This window comes from Hirundo rustica, chromosome 8 (assembly GCF_015227805.2).
Source record: "Hirundo rustica isolate bHirRus1 chromosome 8, bHirRus1.pri.v3, whole genome shotgun sequence".
NCBI classification, from domain to species: Eukaryota; Metazoa; Chordata; class Aves; order Passeriformes; family Hirundinidae; genus Hirundo; species Hirundo rustica.
The window spans coordinates 2,904,523-2,924,525 of record NC_053457.1 but is presented as its reverse complement, the minus strand read 5'-3'; the positions used below and the strand labels follow the sequence as shown (position 1 = coordinate 2,924,525).

The following is a 20,003-nucleotide window of genomic DNA, read 5'->3' as shown; positions in this document are numbered from 1 at the left end:
CCTCAGGCTTTAATGCACCCCCCATTAACAAACATTTTCCAGAGGCATAAATAGACAGCGATCGCTCTTGAGGAATCCAAGAGGCTGCTGGATCCTGACACTGCCCTCCCACAGCAGGAACACTGCGGGGATTTTTAGGATGAACCTTTTGGAGAGGCTTAAGGGGGTCACAGAAGTTAGAGAGGTCTCTGTGGGGCTGAGGTCTGGCCATCTCCAGATCCCAAAAAGGGGTGGGAGAAGCAACCAGCGAACACTGGCATATTTGGGTAGCTCAGATCTGAGTTGTGATGAGGCAGGGATCACCATCCTGCCCAATCCACAGGAATTTTCCCCTCCTATCCTATTTCTCCATGAGAAGCTGGGCAGCGCTCAGCTTGTAGAAGGTAGCGAACACCATTCCTTTATTGACAAGTAGACTCTGCCCCCCATTACAGGGCTGTGCTGTTTTATCTGCAGTAACCTGGAAGCACCAACCTTTCTTCTAAATAAAAGGAGATAAAATGCACTTGAATCTGGGATCCTCCTGAACTTCCTCATCCACCCATGCCTGACGCACCTGCAGGATTTTCCATCAATCTCCACATGCCTGATTCTGCTGCATTACAGCCCTGGACATCTGTAGGAGTAAAATTGGCTAATCCTAAATTTAAATAAAAGGGTGTTGGTGGTTAGGTTTGTTCCTTTTTTATTTCTTATATAATTTTTTCCCATAAGTTGCTAAGAGCCTAAGTACTGATGCTTAGAGGGTGCTTGACCAACACAAAGGAGGTGGCGAAAGTCGAAAATCGGGAGGGGGAAGATCACACGAGTTTTGGGGTAGGAAAAGGACATGGCTGGGGGAGCTGGGGGTTCTTGCTCTCAGCATCGGAGAGGATGGCCAGGCTGCTGCTTGCTGCGGGAGAAGTCCACTGTCAACAGAAAGTCCAGTCCTGGGAAATCTACCATCATCTACTCATATGCCCAGGAATTCTGAGCTCCTTCGCTTGCCCTGCTGGAGTTGGGCCAGTCCAGCTGTTGCGGCTGCTCTATTTGCTGTGCTGTAGCCCTGCATCCCTCTGCCTGCCGGGACATCCTGCTGTTCCAGCTACCAGCCTGGGAGTTTCCACCATTCCAGTTTGGTGGTCTCAGAATCCCAAGGAATCAGACTGCCCCGGGCTTTGTGAAACAAAGCCCCTCAAGGTTCTTGGTTCTGTTTATTATTAATGGTGTAGTTGTTGTTGTTTGTTTGCCTTGTTATACTGTTATACTTACTAGTAAAGAACTGTTATTCCTTTCCCCATAGCTCTGCCTGAAAAGCCCCTTTAATTTTCTAAATTATAGTAACTTGGAGGGAGGGGATTGAAATTTCCCCATTCCTAGAGAGGCCCTGCCCCTCCCTAGCAAATAACCTGTTTTTCAAATCAAGACCCATGGAGGTCTTGCGTGATGAATCTATGGACTAAAAGATCATTTCTTTTTTTTTCCTTCCTAGCTGGTTTATTTAATCCAAGCACTTTGGGGCATGAGCAGGTTTTCCAAAGTGATGGCTTTGCCTATGGCTTATCACACACTCACTTTCGCCTGTATCAGTGTTTTACTTGCAGGAGGGAACAATCCATGCCTCTCTCAGCAGTGTCAGGATGGTTGATGAGGGTTTGAAGCTTGAGTTTTCCACTTCAGCCTTTCCCACTGCAATACTACTAATTGCAAACGCTGGTGTGCTTTTCTCCAGCAATTCTTCTCAGGAGCAGCTTTCCAATATTCAACCAGCTGTAATTATAAGCACCAGGAGAAAGCCTTGTTAAATACATTCTTTTATTTAGGTTTTCCAAGAGTGGAAGATGCTTCTACCAGGAGCTCTTTGAGCTAAAATGACAGGGTTTCATTTTGGTGCCAGTATCCTCACCCCTCTCTCTCCCTGCACCTTGGGGAGCTGTTTCCTGCTGGCTCGTTTAATTGCCTGGGGTATTGATCTCACGGCTCACATTTAATTCCTATTTTGTGCTTTATAATGAGTGCCTAGATACTCAGCACAGGTTTGCTAATGATTTTTTTGCCTTTCTGCTGCCCTCGGCCTTTGCTCATAAGCCCATCTTCCCCCACCTCTGTAAAATATTCCCTGGAAATGTATAAACTCTGCCAAAAAATTGACTTTCAGTCATTCCCAGCTCCTCTTTAATGATAAATAAATATCTAAATATTTACGAGTATTTCGATATTTATTTATGGTTAAATAAATTGTTTAGCCATATGAATGGCTGGAGGAGTAGGGAATAGGAGAGAGCTGGGGCAGGGTCTGCTTGCCCTGTCCTGCCTCAGAGCTGCTGGCACCAATCGCTGTAGGAAACCCCATGAAAAGGGCAGCACAGGCTGATCCTAAACGTGTCTGTGCTCACCCAAGCAAAAAGAAGTGTAGGGGTGGGTAGTTCATGGTGAGAAGAGGTAGCTCTGCCTCAGAAGGACCTTCCCCATCCTGGGGCTTCCTTCCTCCCCTTTTCCTGCCTTTCTAATATTTTTGTTCCAGTGCATCCAGGCTGCATTGACCACAGTTTTGCCATTTTTAGGCTTTTAATCCCAGTGTGCTGGGATGCAGGGAGTTGTCCCAGGGAGCGGTTGATGTCGCAGAGGAAGAAACCCTGGCTGCAGTCCATGAGGTGACTCCTTTGTCAAGATGTGCGTGGGAACATCTTCCACTGTGGAGTCATCACTGAGGGCTTTGCTACTCGAAATCCTTGTTTTGAAGCATTTTTGCTTTTGCTATCGTTTTCAACATGACAGGAGAGGGAAATACAACAAGCAGGGATCAAGCAAAGGCTCTATCTGGTCTGAGCAAAGAAGCTCAAGAACAGCTGCTGCTGCAATTTGTCTCCTTGATTTTCCAAGAAAATGCAAATAATCATTGAAATGCTAAATGTATGAAGTTGGAAAGACAGTGGGTAAATCCTTCTAGAAGGACACAGTGGAGGCATCAACCATGTTTTCCTAAGCAGCAAAAAGAAAAAGGGAAAGCTCATCCCTGCAGGAGAAACCCAGCCAGGAATGAGAATTGCGGTGGAGGATTTCTCAGGGACAAACTCCAAAATGACATTGCTTGGAGAAAAGCTTAGAACAACCCATCAGGACTTATGAAAGGCAGCACTGGAGGGAGGTGGGGATGGAAAAAGGAGTGTTGTGATGGTGTGGGTGATGCTGAAGCACATCTGTGTCATCCCATGACTTGGTCCTGCTCTTCTCCGTATTTTTAGAAACACAGAGGGGTAAATAACAGAAATTAAGAAAGGGCTACCATTGGTGTTCTAGTAACTCCCAGGCCAGAGGAAGAAGTCTTTTTTAAGTAAGGTAATGTAGGTAGATCATCTTTCAAGAGAAAGCTGAGCGCAAATTGCTTATTTAGCCCAGGTGCTGTAAGGGTCTCTACTGGCAGCCCAGCCCACTATGTCTGCAATAAATATCTATCTATATCTATATCTATAGCTATAGCTATAGCTATATATCTATATCTATATCTATCTATCTAGATTTTTTTTTGATCACATACTTTTCTTACCTTCATTAAGACCGCTGTTGGTTGGGGTGCCAGTCTGATCTAGCGCCCCAAATCCCTGTGCCACTCCCACGCTGCATACCCAGGGCCACGGTGGTATCATTGCTGCACCCCATTTTCCTGCAGCCTCTCCCTGGTGATCTCCCTCCCCAGTGCTCCCCATCTCCCTAGTGCATCCCACCTCCCTGCACCCCTTTCCCGGCGTTCCCCATCTATCGGCATCCCGTCCCTGGCTGTTCCCCCTTAGGGGTTCCCCCCCGCGCCCCCTCTTGCCACTCCCAGCCCCGCCCAGCCTTGGCCCCGCTCCCTTCTGGCCCCGCCCCACGGCACCCCCGGCGAGGAGTTTCCCGGCCCTCGGAACGGCGCGCAGCCCCGCCCACCGGCCAATCGCCTGCCGGGCCGCCCACCCGCTCGTCGTCGATTGGGTGTGGCTGCCCCGGGGTGGGCGAGGGGCGTCACGATTGGCCAGCGGCGCCGGCTGGACCCGCCCTGCCTCTTCCCGCGTGCCCGCCCCCCCGCCCCGCCCGGGCGGCAGCAGCACCGCCGCCGCCGCAGCGTGGGGCGGCTCCAGCGGCGCGATGGCGGCCACCCCGGGCAGAGCGCTGCCGCTCCTCCTCTGCGGCCGCCGCCCCGCCGCGCTCACCGCCGTCGCCGGCCGCTTCCCGGCGCTGGGCCGGCGCCGCCAGCAGCAGCGACACCGGACGGTGAGTGAGGGGGCAGTCGTGTGCCCTTCAGAAGGCGGGCGCGGTGCCGGCGAGGGGCGCCGCGGCCCCGGCACCGCGGCTGCTGCACGGCGCTTTCGCGGCGGATCCCGGCTCCACGGCTCCGCCAGCTGCGCGTTTATTCTTAGCGTCGTCGCCGGCTGAAACTTGAGAGCGGCGGCGGGCGGCGACAGCGGAGTTCTCCCGGTCGCGTTCCGGCAGTGGCAGCTCGCGGCCGGCCCGCCCCGTGCCGCCCCGGGAGCGAGCGGTGCTGCCGATGCTGCCCGGCGTTCCGGGGCCACGCTCCCGGGGCGGGGGTCGCGGTGCGGCGGGGCGCGGCCGCCAGGTGGCGCTGGGGGCCGCTGGGGGGCGCGGGGGGCGCGGAGCCCCCGCCGGGAGCGGGAGCGGCGGCACGGACCCCGACCCGAGCGGGCAGCGCAGCGTCCCTTCCCCGAGTGGCGTTGTTCTTCCCTTCTCTTCCCGCCCCCCCTCAAGGTCAGCCAAGGGAGGGGCGCTCGGGGGGCTTCCCGAATCCCGGTCGGTGCGGCGGCTGGGAGAGGGAGGGCGGCAAAGCTAGTTGGGTTCTCTTCGCTCCATTTTCCTTGATTTCTTTGCCAGGAAAAGAGGGGACTTGCAGTACGCAGCTTCCTATGTGTCTCAGGGCAGAAAAAAATTTGTAAAGGCAGCAGGTTGCGTCTTGGAGCTCGAAACACTTGCTAAAAATACCGGTAGGGTTTTTCCCTTTTTTTTTTTTCCCTTTTAAACTGAGGGAACAGTGTGTAACCGTGGGATATTCCTCTGGCTTTTGCCACAATCTATTTTATTGCTGTCTCTAAAAGAGTTTCTGTCGGTGGTGTGCACCTGTCGCTCCCTTGTTTTGTTCCAAACAAGTAATCGCGGAACTACGTGGAGCCACCCAAATTGTGGATTAATCAGGTGCCGGACCGGGATCCGAGCTCCACTGGAGCAGCGGATACATCGCTGTGGTCTCTCGGGTGCTGTTGAAAGAGTTGTTGGCGCCTGGTGTCTTTGTGCCGCTCGTTCCTCGCCCCTGTCGGTGTGTTTTGGCAGCGAGGGGATGCCGGAGGTTCTGTCGATATTGAGTGTTTCCGTCCCGGCACTCCCGCATTGGCAGCGCGGTCGTTCCCACGTGTGAAGTGTTGACTGCAGGGTTAATCCCGGCACCTGCTCAGGTGTGGAATGGCCTTTCCAGCATCCGTAATTAATATTTGAGCTGTCTCCTTTAGCGGTGTGGCCTAATAATTTGTATTTCTCTAAATTTAAATTGACCTTTGCGATTGATTTAACAGACACAGATTCGTGCTTGGTTTCACTCCTTGGGCTAAGTGTAGCAGTAAATGTGTGAGAAAACGATAAAAAAAAATTTTAAAAACCGTAAATCTCTCATGTTTGCCCACGATACCAAGCAGACATGACTGAGGTGTGGGTATGTTGAGATCCTACTGTCAGAGCTATCTCCTTCAGGATCTTGGGGAAGGAGGAGGATTTTGCTCCTGTCCTGGGGACTGATGATTGCAAAGCCCTCCTGGCTTTAGTTGGGCTGCACTATTTGATTTTTGGTAGCCTGGCTGTGGTGCTGCAGTCATTAGTTTTTGGAGTTTTTTCAACAGGGAGGTTGTGTGCAGCTTGGTTTGGTTGAATCCCTGAGAACCAAGATATTGGGTGCAGGCAGCTCGGGATCCAGGATCCTGTCAGTTCCTTTTGGCAGCATCTGCAATGTGCCTGTTTATCCCCTCGCAGCAGAGACAGTTATCCTTTCTCTCACACTGCACTTGAGAAACTGTGCAGACCACTGAGAGAGAGCAGAGACCAGAGAGCGCCTGAATCCTGGAATAAATGATCTCCAAGGAGAAATTAAAGGAACTGGAGCTCTTCATAATAAAGAGGAAATTGAAAGGAGGTGTTGCTGCAAAGAGGAAGCAGAAAACTAGATAAATCGGTGTCGGGGAGAAGTAATGGGCTCACAGTGTGAGCAGAACTGTTTGGTTAGGTGCTGGCAATCTTTACTGATAATAAGAGCAGTGAAATGCTGAAATAGTTCCTGGGAAGGCTCTTCAGTCTTTGCCATCAGAGGTGGTTGGGAAGGTTAGGCTCACATCAATTGGTTGTGGCTGATAAAGAATTGATCCTACTCTGTGGTAGGACTGGGATGTACAAGCTTCCTGAGACCATATATTATATTAGGGAAGATGTAGGAAGAGTTTGTATAATGTGGGTGTAATTAATAGAGTGATTACACCACGTGTGTCTGTGCAGTGCTGTTTTTAGTACCATCAATTCTACTTGGATACTTCTCAGGGTGGCTAGTTTCTCACAGAGATGATAAATTATACGGGCTTTCTTTGAAACAGGGTGGAAATGCTAAATGGTCTTATGGATGTGTTCTTTGAAAAGCAATATAAATAATGCTGGAAGAAACTGCACCAGTAGACCAGATTACTGTGAGAGGACTGTGCTGTAAAACAAAAAACTCCTCCAGATGGGTGAAGTAACAAAGCAGGAGGTTTCAATGACACTAAATGGGAGAGAGAGTGAGGAGGTCTCTACTTGTGAACAAATACTTGGATTATGAAGGAACAGTTGTGAGTACTTTAATACTGGGGAGCATAGGGATGATTGAAGCGCTGCTTGAGAGTTCTGAAACCTGAGGGAGTTGGGAAAGCTCAGTGGGCTCAGCGTGGAGATGTTTCCACAGGAACAATCCCTTAGGGAGAAGACCACGAGTCTTTGCGTTCTGTCCCTAACAGGATCACAAGGGGTGAGAGATCTGGGGAGGGGGATGCAAGAAACTGGAATTCATTCATTGATCTTGGAGTTAGGGGTAAGCAAGAAGAAGAAAGTTTTTACTGATATTTGTAGATTTCCTCTCTGAGCGTGGTGGTATTGTACATTTCAGGATGGCTGGGCAGGGTGAGGAGGCCTAGCCATGGAGCAAGTGGGGCTTGGGCATCTGTAGCATTGCAAGAGTGTGACAGAACTGGATAAATGAACTTGGAGCAGAAGTATCAGAGGCTACATCTCTTTCCACTCTCCCTGTTTGGCTCCACACACGTGTGGGTGGAGAGGGGAGAGTTCCCAAATGTGTTTGCAGTGGAGGAGGTGCTGGAGTAGGCTGGGGAGTTGTAATGTGAAGGGGAATGTGTGGAAGGCCACACATCCTGTTGGACAACTTGCCCTCTGAGGTGCGTGGAGAGAGAATTAAAGTAGGGCTACTCCTTAGGGGAAACTTCCTAATGGAAAAAGGAAAGGCCCTTCCTGTCTCCTGCTTGTTCTGGGTGCTGTGGAGGTTGAGGGTCAGCTTCCCAAGGGCTAAGGTGTAATGGGGCTGGGAAGCAGACTTGGAAAAACTTCACAAGGAAGCAAGCTATAAATGGTTTTCAATGATGTGGAGGTAGACAAAATACTTAAATAAAGCACTCGGCTTTTATGTGTAGAATGCCTAATCCTCATGGCTTTCCTCTGCAAAGATTAGAGACTCCTGTTACTTCAATTCCTGGTGCCTGCAGCCGGGGGTTATGTTGGATTGGACTGTAGTTAGCTGGTGCAAAAATACCTATAGCAAATCAAGGACTTGGCTGTGTGTGCCATTCCTGTGGTAGTTTATCCTGGGCAAATTAGGAATATTGACTCCTAGTGCCTTCTTCTACGCCTGAATAGGAAAAACTGAACCCAACTGAGCTGTGGCCAGATTTTGAGTTGGTGTTGGACAACCTGCGGGCTTTTCTTCCTGTTTCAGATGAGGACTGGGGTTACCTGTGCTGCTCCATCCTCCAAGCCAGGTAAGATTTTGGTGCAGATGGCCCCGGTTTGAGGATAGAGAGTATCCTGCAAAGATCTTGCCCTGTGCAGGAGATGAGGTAAACCTCAACAGGAGGATGCAGGGGAGTCCTGCTGCGGCTGCCCTTTATTTAGTGTGGATACAATGTGTATTTAGTGGGCTTTTCTCCTGTGTACCATTGACTTCCAGAGAAGCTGTAGCTCAATAGTGTGGTCATAATTTCCTGCCTCAAGGAGGACCACCTCAAGCCCTCGCTGTCACAAAAACTGCAGTTTATTGACCCATTGTTGCCCAGCTCTTGAAACAAATTGTCAGGTGAAGCTTGGCATTTCCAGAGCTCCGGCAGTGGCAGGGGGTGGCTGCAGGGAGGGTGAGGCTTGGAAGCCTGTGCGGTGTGCTTTTGCCGAAGATGGAAGCTAGCAGACTTGTTAACTAAAGCTTCAAAGCAGATGATCAGCAAATATATTTGGATGTATGAAAGTGGCTAAAATCAGAGAACACACTTTCAGGGCTCTCTCTGTGTGAAAGAGGAGCGCAATACGAGGACTAGATGTTGGTTTAGAGTTTTTTTTGACAGTTATTTGATGAGGTTACTGCTTTTAATTTATTATTTAGCCCATGGGAAAAAAAAAGACTTTGAATCTAGGGTCCTTGATGGGAAAGGAAGCTGCAGTCATGATCAAGTTGATGCTGTCACTAATATAAAAATTTCAGGGCAGTTCTTTTTCCACAAAGAGAGTGTTTCTCAGCTGTGTTCAGGAGGGGTATAGCTCTCCTGACCAGAGCCAAATCTTGGAAAGAGAAGAAGAAAAAAAGTTGTTTGTTTTCTAAAGCTGTTTTAAGACTCATCTTAAGGAGGAAACTTTCTGTTAGGTTAGGCTCTACCCAGTCTGGAGGGTGAAACATAACTTTTATGACTTAATTTCTGATTTGTGCAATGAGTCACCAGTTTGCCATTCTATAAAAAATAGCATTGAGCTGACTCAAATATGCAATTTAAATTATTCTTCTGATGTAGGTCTGTGGAAATGTAGATATTGTTTTAGATTGGAGTGACCTTTTTTTTTTTTTTTTAATAATTATTCATTTATTGCAGTGTCAGTTGGTGGTCAGCTGCTCTTCCTAAAATCCCAACTGCTGCTTTCTAGTTCTGTGGTTTCTGGTAGGATGAGGAACTGTAGTAGAAAAAATAGAAATTTGTTGAAACTAGATGAAGCTGTGTTCTCTGTGCTCATCACGGGAGCATACTTCTTATTTCTGAACTGCTCTTGGGGTGAGAGAGCACCTGTGATATTGCTGGTAGGGATTTCATCATATTTTCACTTTCCCAGTGCAAACTACAGTAGTCAGGCTTTAAGAGCTATTTTGTCCTTGAGTATTCAATGCTGAAAATGAAATGACTTGTGCTTTTGCTATTAAAGATTCAGCAGAGGGTTTTCTCCCTCTTATTAGGGTTTCAATTGGTCATCAAAATGAGATGTCATCTTAATGAGGATGAAAATATGTAGCACTTGAGTGGGATGTGGAATTAGTTTCCAGCAGGACAAGCCTGTGGGGTATGGCTTTTGTCTCATGTAAAACACAGAGCATGTCCACTATCTTTTTCTGCATTCTTGGCAGCTCTTAAGGAATTAGGAAATGTAGAGCTCATTTCAGGAATTTGCTTTTGTTGGCTTCCCCAGGAGGAAAGAACTGCCATGCAATGTGGAAGCTCTCAATCTCTGACGCTGCCTGTTGGAATAATTAAAACTCAAATTTCACTCAGATATGTAGCTTGTGAAGGAGCTACAAGGGAGCAGCCACCATAAAAAAACAGCTCTGTGTGACTGTCAGTCTTGTCTTAAGCCCTTGTTTTCTTCTGCCCAAACTGATTCCTGATGATGCTGAGCTCTTTTGGATTCACATCTGAAACCTGTAGAAGGAACAGCAAAAGGATGTTTGCTAGCTGGGGTACAGGTTGTGAGATGTAATCAGAGTAGGAAGGAAATCAGTTGTGACAGATTATTGTAAGAGGAAATAGTTATTCATTCCACTTCAACCATTCTTTAAAAATACTTCCTCATAATTTAGCCTCCTAATTTTTCTTAGGTGTTTGGACTTAAGTGAGAATGGGTTTTCTGCCTGGCAAAGCAACTCCAAAAGTGACAGTTTCAAGTACTACTCTGACAAATGAAGATATTAAGAGAAAATGGGCTGCCCAAAATAGCACAGGAGTGATGTGGGATTTTTTTTTTTTCTTCAACTTGTGTGTTGAAAAGAAATATCTGAGGTCTGGATGATGATTTTTCTATACATTTTTTCCTGCATGAATACTGTTCTGTCATTACTCCTGCTTGCCTCTAAGAATAATTTGATATCCCACATCCTGCTCGTGTTTTCTGCTTCTAGACAAAACTCACACACCATGAATATGCAGGGCAGCAACAACCTTTTAAATTTAATTTTAATTTAGTCATTTAAATTAATTGGAAGCCTGTCCCAAACATCACAAAGATTCTTGGGGGGGATGGGGGAAGGTGAGAGAGGAAGCTGGCAGCAAAAGTTACTTTCTCCCCGAAATAACAGTGAACTGAAGAACTGCAGAGATTTCTCAGGGGGAGAAAAATGTGATTCCTTTTTTGGAATGAAAAATGCCCTGATTTATCATGTGACTTGGGAAATCCTCTTGGCTTCCTGCAGAGGGAGAGAGGGTAAGTTGAAGGTTTGGTCGGGTGGTGGAGCCTGGCATGTTTGTGATTCATGAGGCTGTCTGCAGCCCAACAGGCTCCCGTGGGAGCCTCCTGCTTGCTACAAGGCTATTTCTGTTATCCAGGGACTTGTTCTTAGGCAGTGACAACAGAAATTGCATTGTCTAAATATTGAGTAGATTGGATAATTGCACTTGTACAGCGCTGTGTGGTTTGTTCCGAGTTTGGGGTTGTTGTACTGAAGTGGAGAGTGGGATCCTTCCCTTGGATTTTGGTGTAAGGGATTCAAGGGAACCAAATCCACTGTCTCTGTTAAGAGAGGAGTTGCTTCATGAGCAGTGTATATTGCTAGTAATGAAACCAGCTCCAGATACTCCCTTCTGAGTTAAGGGAATATATTAAAAATTTTTCTCTTCTCAAGATGTGTCATGGGTTAGTACAGTTTAGTTTTTTAGTTATAGAAGAATGTAGAATGATTCTCTGGGTCAGGACTTGGGAATTGCTTTAAAAAGGACAGGGACCGATCAGAGGGTTAGTTGGAATATTGGCATCTGTTTTGACCACTGAAAATTGTTGGCTGCGACTTTGGGAAGTACCATATAAACCCCTTGATTTCCTGTAGGTGGATCTTTTTCATTCTTTCCTTTGGCCAGAGAGGGACAGGTAACATCGAGCTAGGCCTGCCGCTCCCCTGTTTTGCAGGGAGCTGGCCTGAGACCTGGCCGGATTCCATCGGCTCCCGGGTGGCGGGGGAAGGAGAGGTTGCTGCTTTACAACAACTACTTTCTCTAAACTTCCCTGGAGCAGGGAGGGATCTCTGCCGGGCCTCTGATAAGAGCCATGGGCACCATTTAGGCTGAGGCCACCCTGATTTACACTGAGAGGTGGGCTGAGAAGGCATTTATGATCCTGCCTGGTATTTTTGTAATTCTGGACTGCTCGGGTGCTCTGATCTCTGATGTTTCTGTGTGAGTTCTTCCTCCCTCACCAGCACGGCCTTGAACATCTAATACCACCAGCTACCACAGGAGAGAAGAGACTGTGGGCAGATTTAACCCTTTCCTGGCAACATGAAGCTTCCATGGCTTGGCCCTTCTCTGAGAGAGAAAAGGACAGAGTGAACATAAAGCAGAAATGGCATGAAGTCAGTAGAGCAAGAGTGAAAAGACTATTGGGACAGAGTGTTGAAGAGTTGGTTGCTCTATTCTTACTTGAGCTATGGAAATGAACTCTATATTTAGATCATTCCTTTAAATCATGGGAAGGATATGCATTTGGGGAGATTATTGTTTTGATTTGTGTGTGGATTTGAGCAAATGTGTTTGTGATGGACTAAGTAATATCCTATAAGATGCTTGAACAGAGATAGAGATGAGAAGCCCTCTGCACCAGTGAAGAAGTGAGAAGATATCTCTGTACCTTGAGATGAAGAAACCTTTGCTTTTGGAGTTATTCATCTTTAAAAGGTGACACCCCAATATGCAAAAGTCTAAGACCCATGACCCATAAGCAGCTTGGGAAACTGCTAAAGGGAGGGGTCACAAAGGCAGGTTTCCCTGTGCAGCTGTTTTTGTGACAGCTGAAAACCCACACGAGAACTGTTCTCGGTTGTCAGTGGGAACCATTACTCTAGGAGAGACTCTTCTAAAGAATTGATGAAAGACTATTTTCAAATAGTTGAACTGACTGAAAATTACAAGTTTTGTCTCTTTATGTTGTTTTGTAGAAAAGTTAACAGTTTGTAAGGGGAAGGAAGAGTGAAGAGTGTTTTTAGATTTTCATTCTCTTTTGTTTTACTTTTTTCCCCCAACTTTCTTTTTCTGTTTTTTTAGTGTGTGTTAATAAAACTATTCATTTTTAAGGTTAAGCCTGCTTTGCTTTTCTCCTAGCCTCTTTCCCACAGAAAAAGAGTGAGTACTAAGACCAAAATTTAATAAACATGGAACCACTACATTAATTAGTGTTTCTGCCTGGTTGTTGAAATTAAAACCGTTACAAGCTGAGAAGCTCAAGATGAGCTGTCCTTGTTTTTCAAGAACTCCCTAGAAAACTTTTGAGTTTGGCTTTTGTTCAGGCTGTGGTCAGTGCCCTGCGTCGTACAGGAGGATTGTTGTGGTTTTTGAACCTGGAGACCATGGTGTTGAAAGGGAGGGAAACAGCTGCAAGTGTTCCTCCTTGCTTGGCTGGGTGATGTGAGTCTGATTGCTAAGTAACAAGAAGCTGATGGTCCAGAACAGAACTTTGGTCTGAAGCCAAAAAGCTACAGATTTCTCTGACCACAAAGTTGAAGGGTGCTAAGATGATTTTTATTTTAAGGATAATTTTGTCCTAAGACAAAGACCGTGACTCAGATTCACGTATGTTCTCATGGAAAACAAATGCCGCTTTTGAATCAGCCACTCACTCGTGTGTGGGAGTGACCATTTCCATCTTTCCTTTTGGCATTTAGTGCTGAGAGAGTAATTTTAAATAAACAGTTTCACAAAGTACCTAATTATTGAGCTTATTATTGAGCAGGGCAGGATACGATACCACACAGATAGGGGATTTTGAGCTGGCAAGGAGGTCAGGATTTTGAGAAGAGCATTGAATTGTTCTGTAAATAACATTTTTAACAAATGATGGGGCTTTTTATCTTTCCCCAAAGGTGGGTTGCTTCTGGTGACTGTCCCTGCACACCATTCAGTTTTTCTCCACACAACAGCTCCTTTGCTTGTGCTGAATTGTGGTTTGTTTTTGTTTTTTTTTTTTTTCCATTTGCCATCAGTGATACACACATTGCATCTTCTGTAGGATGCCCTCCCCTCTTCCACTGCAAGCACATTGGTAACACACAGCTCCAGTTTGTGTGGAGCACACGGGGTCTGGGTCTGGGGCGGGGAGTTTGGTGGAGCTGCTGCTTTAATGACCTACTTCTTCATGGAAGTAGAAAACTGCTCCTGGTGGCTCAGAAGAGATATTTGGGCTTTTTTTGAACAATAATTAGACTCCAGTTTGATCTAGTTGTACTCCTCAAGGCTGGAATTATTCCAGTTTCTGTGGAAAGAAAGAGACATGAACACCTATGCCTAGGGCATTGTGGCTTTTGGGATTTAAAGAAGGCACTCTGTGTTCCTGAGGAATTGTTTGTTGTGGTCAGTCAGATGTAATTTCTTCATTTATCCTTTTGTCAAGGGTAGGTGTGTAACTGACTCACCCTTAGCACTGTAACTCCTGTTTTTACTCCCATTTAGGACACTTCACAGCACTCATAAAGCTGAATTGCTATGATTAGCCTGACATTGTTATATAATAGAGTGCACCAGAGAGGGCTGTTTGTTCTTGGAATTACATTCTCAAAGTACCACAGCAGTTTTCAGGACAGTATTTACATAATTTGTGTGGATTTCCACTTGGATGGAATGCACATTGTGGTGTGACAGGTGGATCACAGGAATATCTTCCCATTCCCTGCACATCCGCAGTAGCCAGTGCATTGGTTTGATGGCACTGTGAGAGCTCTGCTTGCCTCCTTCAGGAGGTCGTGATGCTCCAGGCAGGATTCTGACTCATAAACATTTCCAAGCTTCCTTACAGCCTTGGGAATGTGGAAATATGTGGCCTGCAGGCACTTGTAGAAAGCTGAATTCCTGCCCTAGCCATGCCGTCCCATAGAGGACATGGAGATCCCACTGGCTGGGTGTCAAGTCCATGTTTTCTAAATTTCCTTGGCCAAAAAGTTAAGCCAGTCCTTACCTCCTTTCCACTGAACAACTCCCCCCAAACCCCGCCTCTTGACTGTTTTCTATTAATTTCTTTTAATGTGCTTCAGCTCCTGCCTCCTCCAAGCTTTTTCTAAATAATAATAAAAAATAATAGTAAAGCTTTCAGCCTTCTATTGACATGCTTTCCATTTTTATCATACCAACTAGCATCCCAAGAGTTGTTTTTAGGTTAGGCTAATTTAGTTCTCAAGTGTATTTCCCTTTTTTGCCCTTTCTGAGCACGGGGTAGTTTAAAATGTGTGTTATTTTGGCCATGATTTGCCTTGGAAAAAGCATTCTGTGGAATGCTTTAATATAGTTATTTAATAGCTGTAAATAACTGAGCTGCTAGAAAACAGCTTGGCTGACCACTGGCAGTAATATGCATGAAACTTACTTAATCCTTAATCTTGAATTTTATGGGTTGTGTTTATAGCTGCAGTTTTCCAGCTCTGATTTCATCTCTGTGCTGCTTGAACCTTAATACTAATTTTCAGTCCTGGTGATCACGGACTTATGAGAGGTTTTTCCCATGGCCAGATCTACGTCAGTCTGGTTTCTGAAGAAATATAACAGTAAAAAATAGAAGAAAAGACATATTTTTTTGTTGCTGCCGTTATTGTATCTTCCTCCTACTGCTCTGGTATTTTGCTGAGTCCCTCAGCTTCCACTCTTGGCTGTTTGAGATGCTTTAAGAGCTTGTACATAAACATGAGAGAAATCCATACAGCTTCTTGGTAGAGAAATTCTGATTTATTGCTTATTACCTGAGCACAAAACCCTTCCAGCTCTTGCTGTGAAAAATATCTACCTATTTCCTTGTAATGAAGAGCATTACCCCAGTTGAAAAGACATTTAAAATATAATAACTTCCTGGTTTTGAAATCAGTTGATGAAGTTCAAGTTGTGTGATAGTCAAAATCAACTCCATAACTTGCTGATCTGTGTGAATAAATCCCAGTGACTCCCTGGGAAGGTGGTTATTTCCCTAAACCAAAGGAAAGGGCAGCTGCAGGTAGACAATCAAAAACAGTGGGGGTGGGAAGAAAGTACATCAAAAATAGCGTGCACTTGAGCTGTTGTCACCTGTTCATATTCCACTTTGCCATCCATCACTGTTATTGTAATAAGTACAGGAATTTGAAGGCACATGAAAACACTTCAGTGACTTCTGTATTTCTGATTTATATTCTGGGGATTTTGGTGCAGAGATTCTGTTCTTGCTCATCCGTTGGTCTTTCTAATGCTGTTGCTGCAAGGTTATTTCCCTCTCCTTGTTTGATAACGTACCCATAATGATAAACATAGTTTTTCCCTGTGCCAAGGCTTTTATCTTGCAATAGGGTTTTTTTTTCCCCTCATCCTTTGTGGGAGAAAAAGACTACCAAGTCATTTTGAGGCTATTAATTTCACTTTTTCACAAAAGACTGAAGGAGAACAACTTTAATAAAAAGTCTTAACTTTTAACAGTTGTAACTGCTGTTTGCAGCTTCAGTTGTGATGTGGATTTTCCAGGCAGATAATCTGACAGGAGAAGAATAACCAGGCTCTGACTAGACACTTGCTTCATTTCTACCTAGAGCTCTGACCAGACATTAATTTTCTTTTCCCTCTCCTCGGTAATTAGTGCGGCACTGTGAAGCTCAGAGGTTGAACACAGGATATTACTCCTTGTGTCCAGGAGAGAGGAGATTGGAATGTTGGCCTTCAGGATGGCCTCCCGTGAGAGTGCAAATCATCTGCTTTTTGTCAAGCAGGTGTTCGTAAAGTATTTCCTTTATAGAAAAGTAATGATTTCCTTTATAGAAAATTTACTTTTAAGTAATATTCAGGTAGGATTTAGAATAATAAAGCTGAATAAAATGTGTGCCCCTTCACTGCTGAAGCTGCTTGTTTCTTTCTTTTTCTTAGCAGGGCTAAGTACCAGTGGCTGTCAAGATTAGTATTATGTGATTTAGCACTCCTGAGCCTCCAGTGGTAAATAACTTTCTCCCTGTCCTCTCCCTTTTCTTCCATCTTCCACCAAGTTTAGTTTCTAGGGCAGAAACCCAAGCAGAACATTTAGAGGTGTAAAACATCTGCTTCACCCAGCACGAGCCATTAATCCCTCTCTGCATGGTTTTACATTTCTACAGATTGATTTTTTGATCAATAGGTAGCAAAAAAATGTAAGGGAATGTAAGTGAAATAGCAAAAAGTAAACAACCATGTTTTAGAGCATAGTTGGTTGAATCATCTCCTTCAGACCTTTGACTGATGATAATATTTGGACCAAATTGTTGCTTCCACTCTTAATCCCTACAACTCCCACTGAGAGGTTTTAGGAGGAGTGATTTCTGGATGCAGTTTTCACTCAGAATAGGTTGCAACTGATTTTTAAAAGGCAGCTTTGAAGGTAGCAGATTTCCAGACAAACATCTTCTCTTTACTGTGCTTGTGTTAGGATTATCCTGGTTTAGGAAAATAATCTGGAATTACTGTCAGTGAGACAGTAATCTGCCAGAGTACAGATTTAAATGGATACTGCTAACAAATCCCAGGCAGTGAACTGAGCAGAGCTTCAGCATCAAAATATTTCCATCTTTCTTGTAGTTTTCTAAATTCAGAGTTGTTTTACATTTTGCTGATTATTTCACAGTTGAGAGAGAGGAAATTTACTTGTATTTTTTGAGTTTTAGGGCCACCCAAATGCTTTTTTTTTGCCTTCTCTAGGTTTCCTCAAATGTGTTTTTTGGCAAAGAGCTGCTTTGCCCAGCATCCATCACAAAACTGAAAACACTGGACTATATACAACCTCACCATTTTCGTGGTTGCGGTTGTAGAATGCTCTGATTTATATCTGTTTGCTGTGGGGAAAGTTAATGTTTGGGTTGGAATATGGCAAAAACTGGTGTTTTCATGTCCCTCTGTCAGTAAAGACGTGCAGAAGGAGCAGCTGGTTGTTCTTCAGGAGTCAGATTGGGAAGCAGGAGCTCCAGGGTGGCCCTGGGGTAACTCCATAGTTTCCACTGGCAGAGAGGCCTCAGAGGAAGGAATTTTTGCAGTTCCTATGCAAGTAGATGATTTGCCTTTATGAATCCTTCCTTGTCTGGATGCAGAAGAGCTTTTCAGGGAAGGCTGAGGCAGCTGTGGGGATTCTTTCAGTTTTTTTGTGAGTAAATATTTAGTTTCTAAGAATCGCTGCCCTTTGGGTGGTGATTGTGAGTCCCTTCCAAAGAAAAGGGCAGTTTGGGCCTCTTGGAGGACTTTTGGCCTCTGACATTAAACTTGCTATTTGCTCCCATTTGGAAACTGTCTTTGGGATTGCAGAGTAGTTCCTGTTGCAGGTGTGAGCTGTGAAGAAGGAAGTTTAGCTGGTGAGCATCGCTGACTCCAGGATCCTGCAAACAGATGGGCTGGTTGGGAACTGGGTGTCTTAATGCAGCTTATGTGGCTTCCTGGGGATAAGGAGGAATGGATTGTGATTTAATGCCACTAAATGGAGGAAAAAAATGTAATTAGTGTTAGATTTATTCTGTATAGATACATAACGCTTAATATACAACTGTGTTTTAGGAGCAGTTTTCCTTCAACTGATAATACCAGCCATAAAAATTCCACTTCTTCAGCATGGCCATAAAAAATAAGGACATTGCATTCCTGAGCTTTAGGAAGTGTCTCTGTGGTCTCAAATCTGCACTTGGGGCTGTGCTTTGGAGCACCAGGGTTAGAGCTTGATTTGTATGTGAGGGAGCTATGCCAGAGTGGTTGCTGCTGCAGAAAAGGAAGCAATCCGTGTGTGCTTGAGGAAGGAGCAGGCAGCTTGAAGGGCAGAGCTGCTTACTGGCTGGGGAAGCTATCCCTCTTTTCCAGCACCTCCAAGGAGGGCAGTTTATGGCTCTTCTGATATTGTGTTCCTCTCCTACCAGTGCAGTTTTAGCTGGGCATTTTCTCCGTGTGCTGTCTAGAAAACATTTATTTACCAAGTTTTGATGTTTTAAGGCAAAAATCCACAAATGTTAGGAAAGAGGTAAAACCAATTAACGGCTTTGCTGTCACAGGATCCCAGAATGGTCTGGGTTGGAAGGGACCCTAAAACCCATCCCAGTCCATTCCTATTTATGGGCAGGGAGAAAGTCCAAAGTCTATCCCCATTTAAGTCTACTAGCCCAGGTTGCTCCAAGCCCCATCAAAACCGGCATTGGACACTTCCAGGGATGGGGCAGCCCCAGCTTCTCTAAACAACCTGTACCAGGGCCTCACCACCTTCACAGGTTAACAATTCTTCTTAATATCCCATTTAAATCTCTCCTCTGTCAGTTTGAAACCATTCCCCCTTGTCCTCCTACTCTATGCAGTTGTAGATAGACAACTCCCTCATTTTTATAACCCCCTTTTAAGGCACTTGAAGGAACTCCAGATTTCCCTGGAGCTTTTTCTTCTCCGGGCTGAACAGCCCCAGCTCTCCTGCTCTCCTAGTCTGTATCAAGGGACTTGGTTTTAAAAATAATTATTGGGGGGAGCATAATTGCCCTGCAAACAGCGGATTTTCGTGTCCCCTCAGCAGCTTTGCTCAGTGCCCAGGTCAGAACCAGCTGGACAGTGGATGACAGCCCCACCCTGGTGGGTTTGAAAGGATGATTCCCACCTGACCTTGGGGACTGGAGAGGCTTTGTGCCAGTTAGGGGGATGTGGAGCAGCCTAATGAGGAGCAGCTGCACTGGGGCCCAGGTGAGCATTGGGAGTATAAAAAGGCTGCGAGAGCCTTTGGGGTTCTGCTGGAATTGGCCTTCCAAGTTACGTAATGTGTTGTGTCGTAATTGTCTGGCATTTCAAGTCTTCCCATATTCACATGTTGGGCCAGAGTTTGGGATGTGTGTCACGAACGCTCAGTAACTGGGGGAATTAAACTTTTTGTAGAGAGAGAATGTACCACTTAGCAGCAGGATAGACCTGGGTGAAGTGAGGTTTTTGCCTTACAAGCTTTGTTTTCTTCTCCAGCCTTTCCCCACACTGCAAAGAGAGTACATAACAAAGTTGAAAACTATGTCAGGGATGTTTTCCGTGATTCTTACTCTTGTTTATACTTCAGTAATAACTCCATGAAAAATGTCTCAATTCAGGAGAAAAGATTGGGAAGGTGTACATCAGCTTGGTGTCTTGGTTATGTGTGTACTTAGATCAGAATGAGCCTTTTATATTGGTAGGGCAAGGGGTAAAGAATTTTTAAAGTTTTTTGCCTTTTTAATATCCAAGTGATTGGATTAAGTAAATAAAGGTGAAGGCACACAAATATTTATTTGTCTGCTGCTTGGATTGTGTGTGATAGGGTGCTGGATATGATGATAAAAAAATTCCTCCTATTTGTAAACAAAGTCAGTTTTATTATTGGTTTTCAAGCTAACAAAGAGGTTAGTATTGAAATTCTGCTGTCAGTTTTTCAAGGAAATCATGTGGGCAGGATTATCTGGCTTTTCTTAGAGACAGAAGTCTAAACAATTGTCACTAGTAGATGTTTTGTGTAAGGCTTTCTTAAAAATGTCAAGTTGCTTTTCTCATGACGAAAGTCAA

The 20,003-nt window shown here is 45.3% G+C and overlaps 1 protein-coding gene across 1 annotated transcript in view; it reads left to right on the top strand.

Moving 5' to 3' along the window:
* The first annotated feature begins 4,101 nt into the window (after positions 1-4,101).
* The window catches only part of MCU (mitochondrial calcium uniporter), a 76,434-nt gene continuing 60,532 nt past the window's right edge, over positions 4,102-20,003 (top strand). The window contains exon 1 of the mRNA XM_040071234.1: positions 4,102-4,227. Coding sequence (XP_039927168.1) covers positions 4,102-4,227 — 126 coding nt within the window. The remainder of the gene's footprint in view (positions 4,228-20,003) is intronic.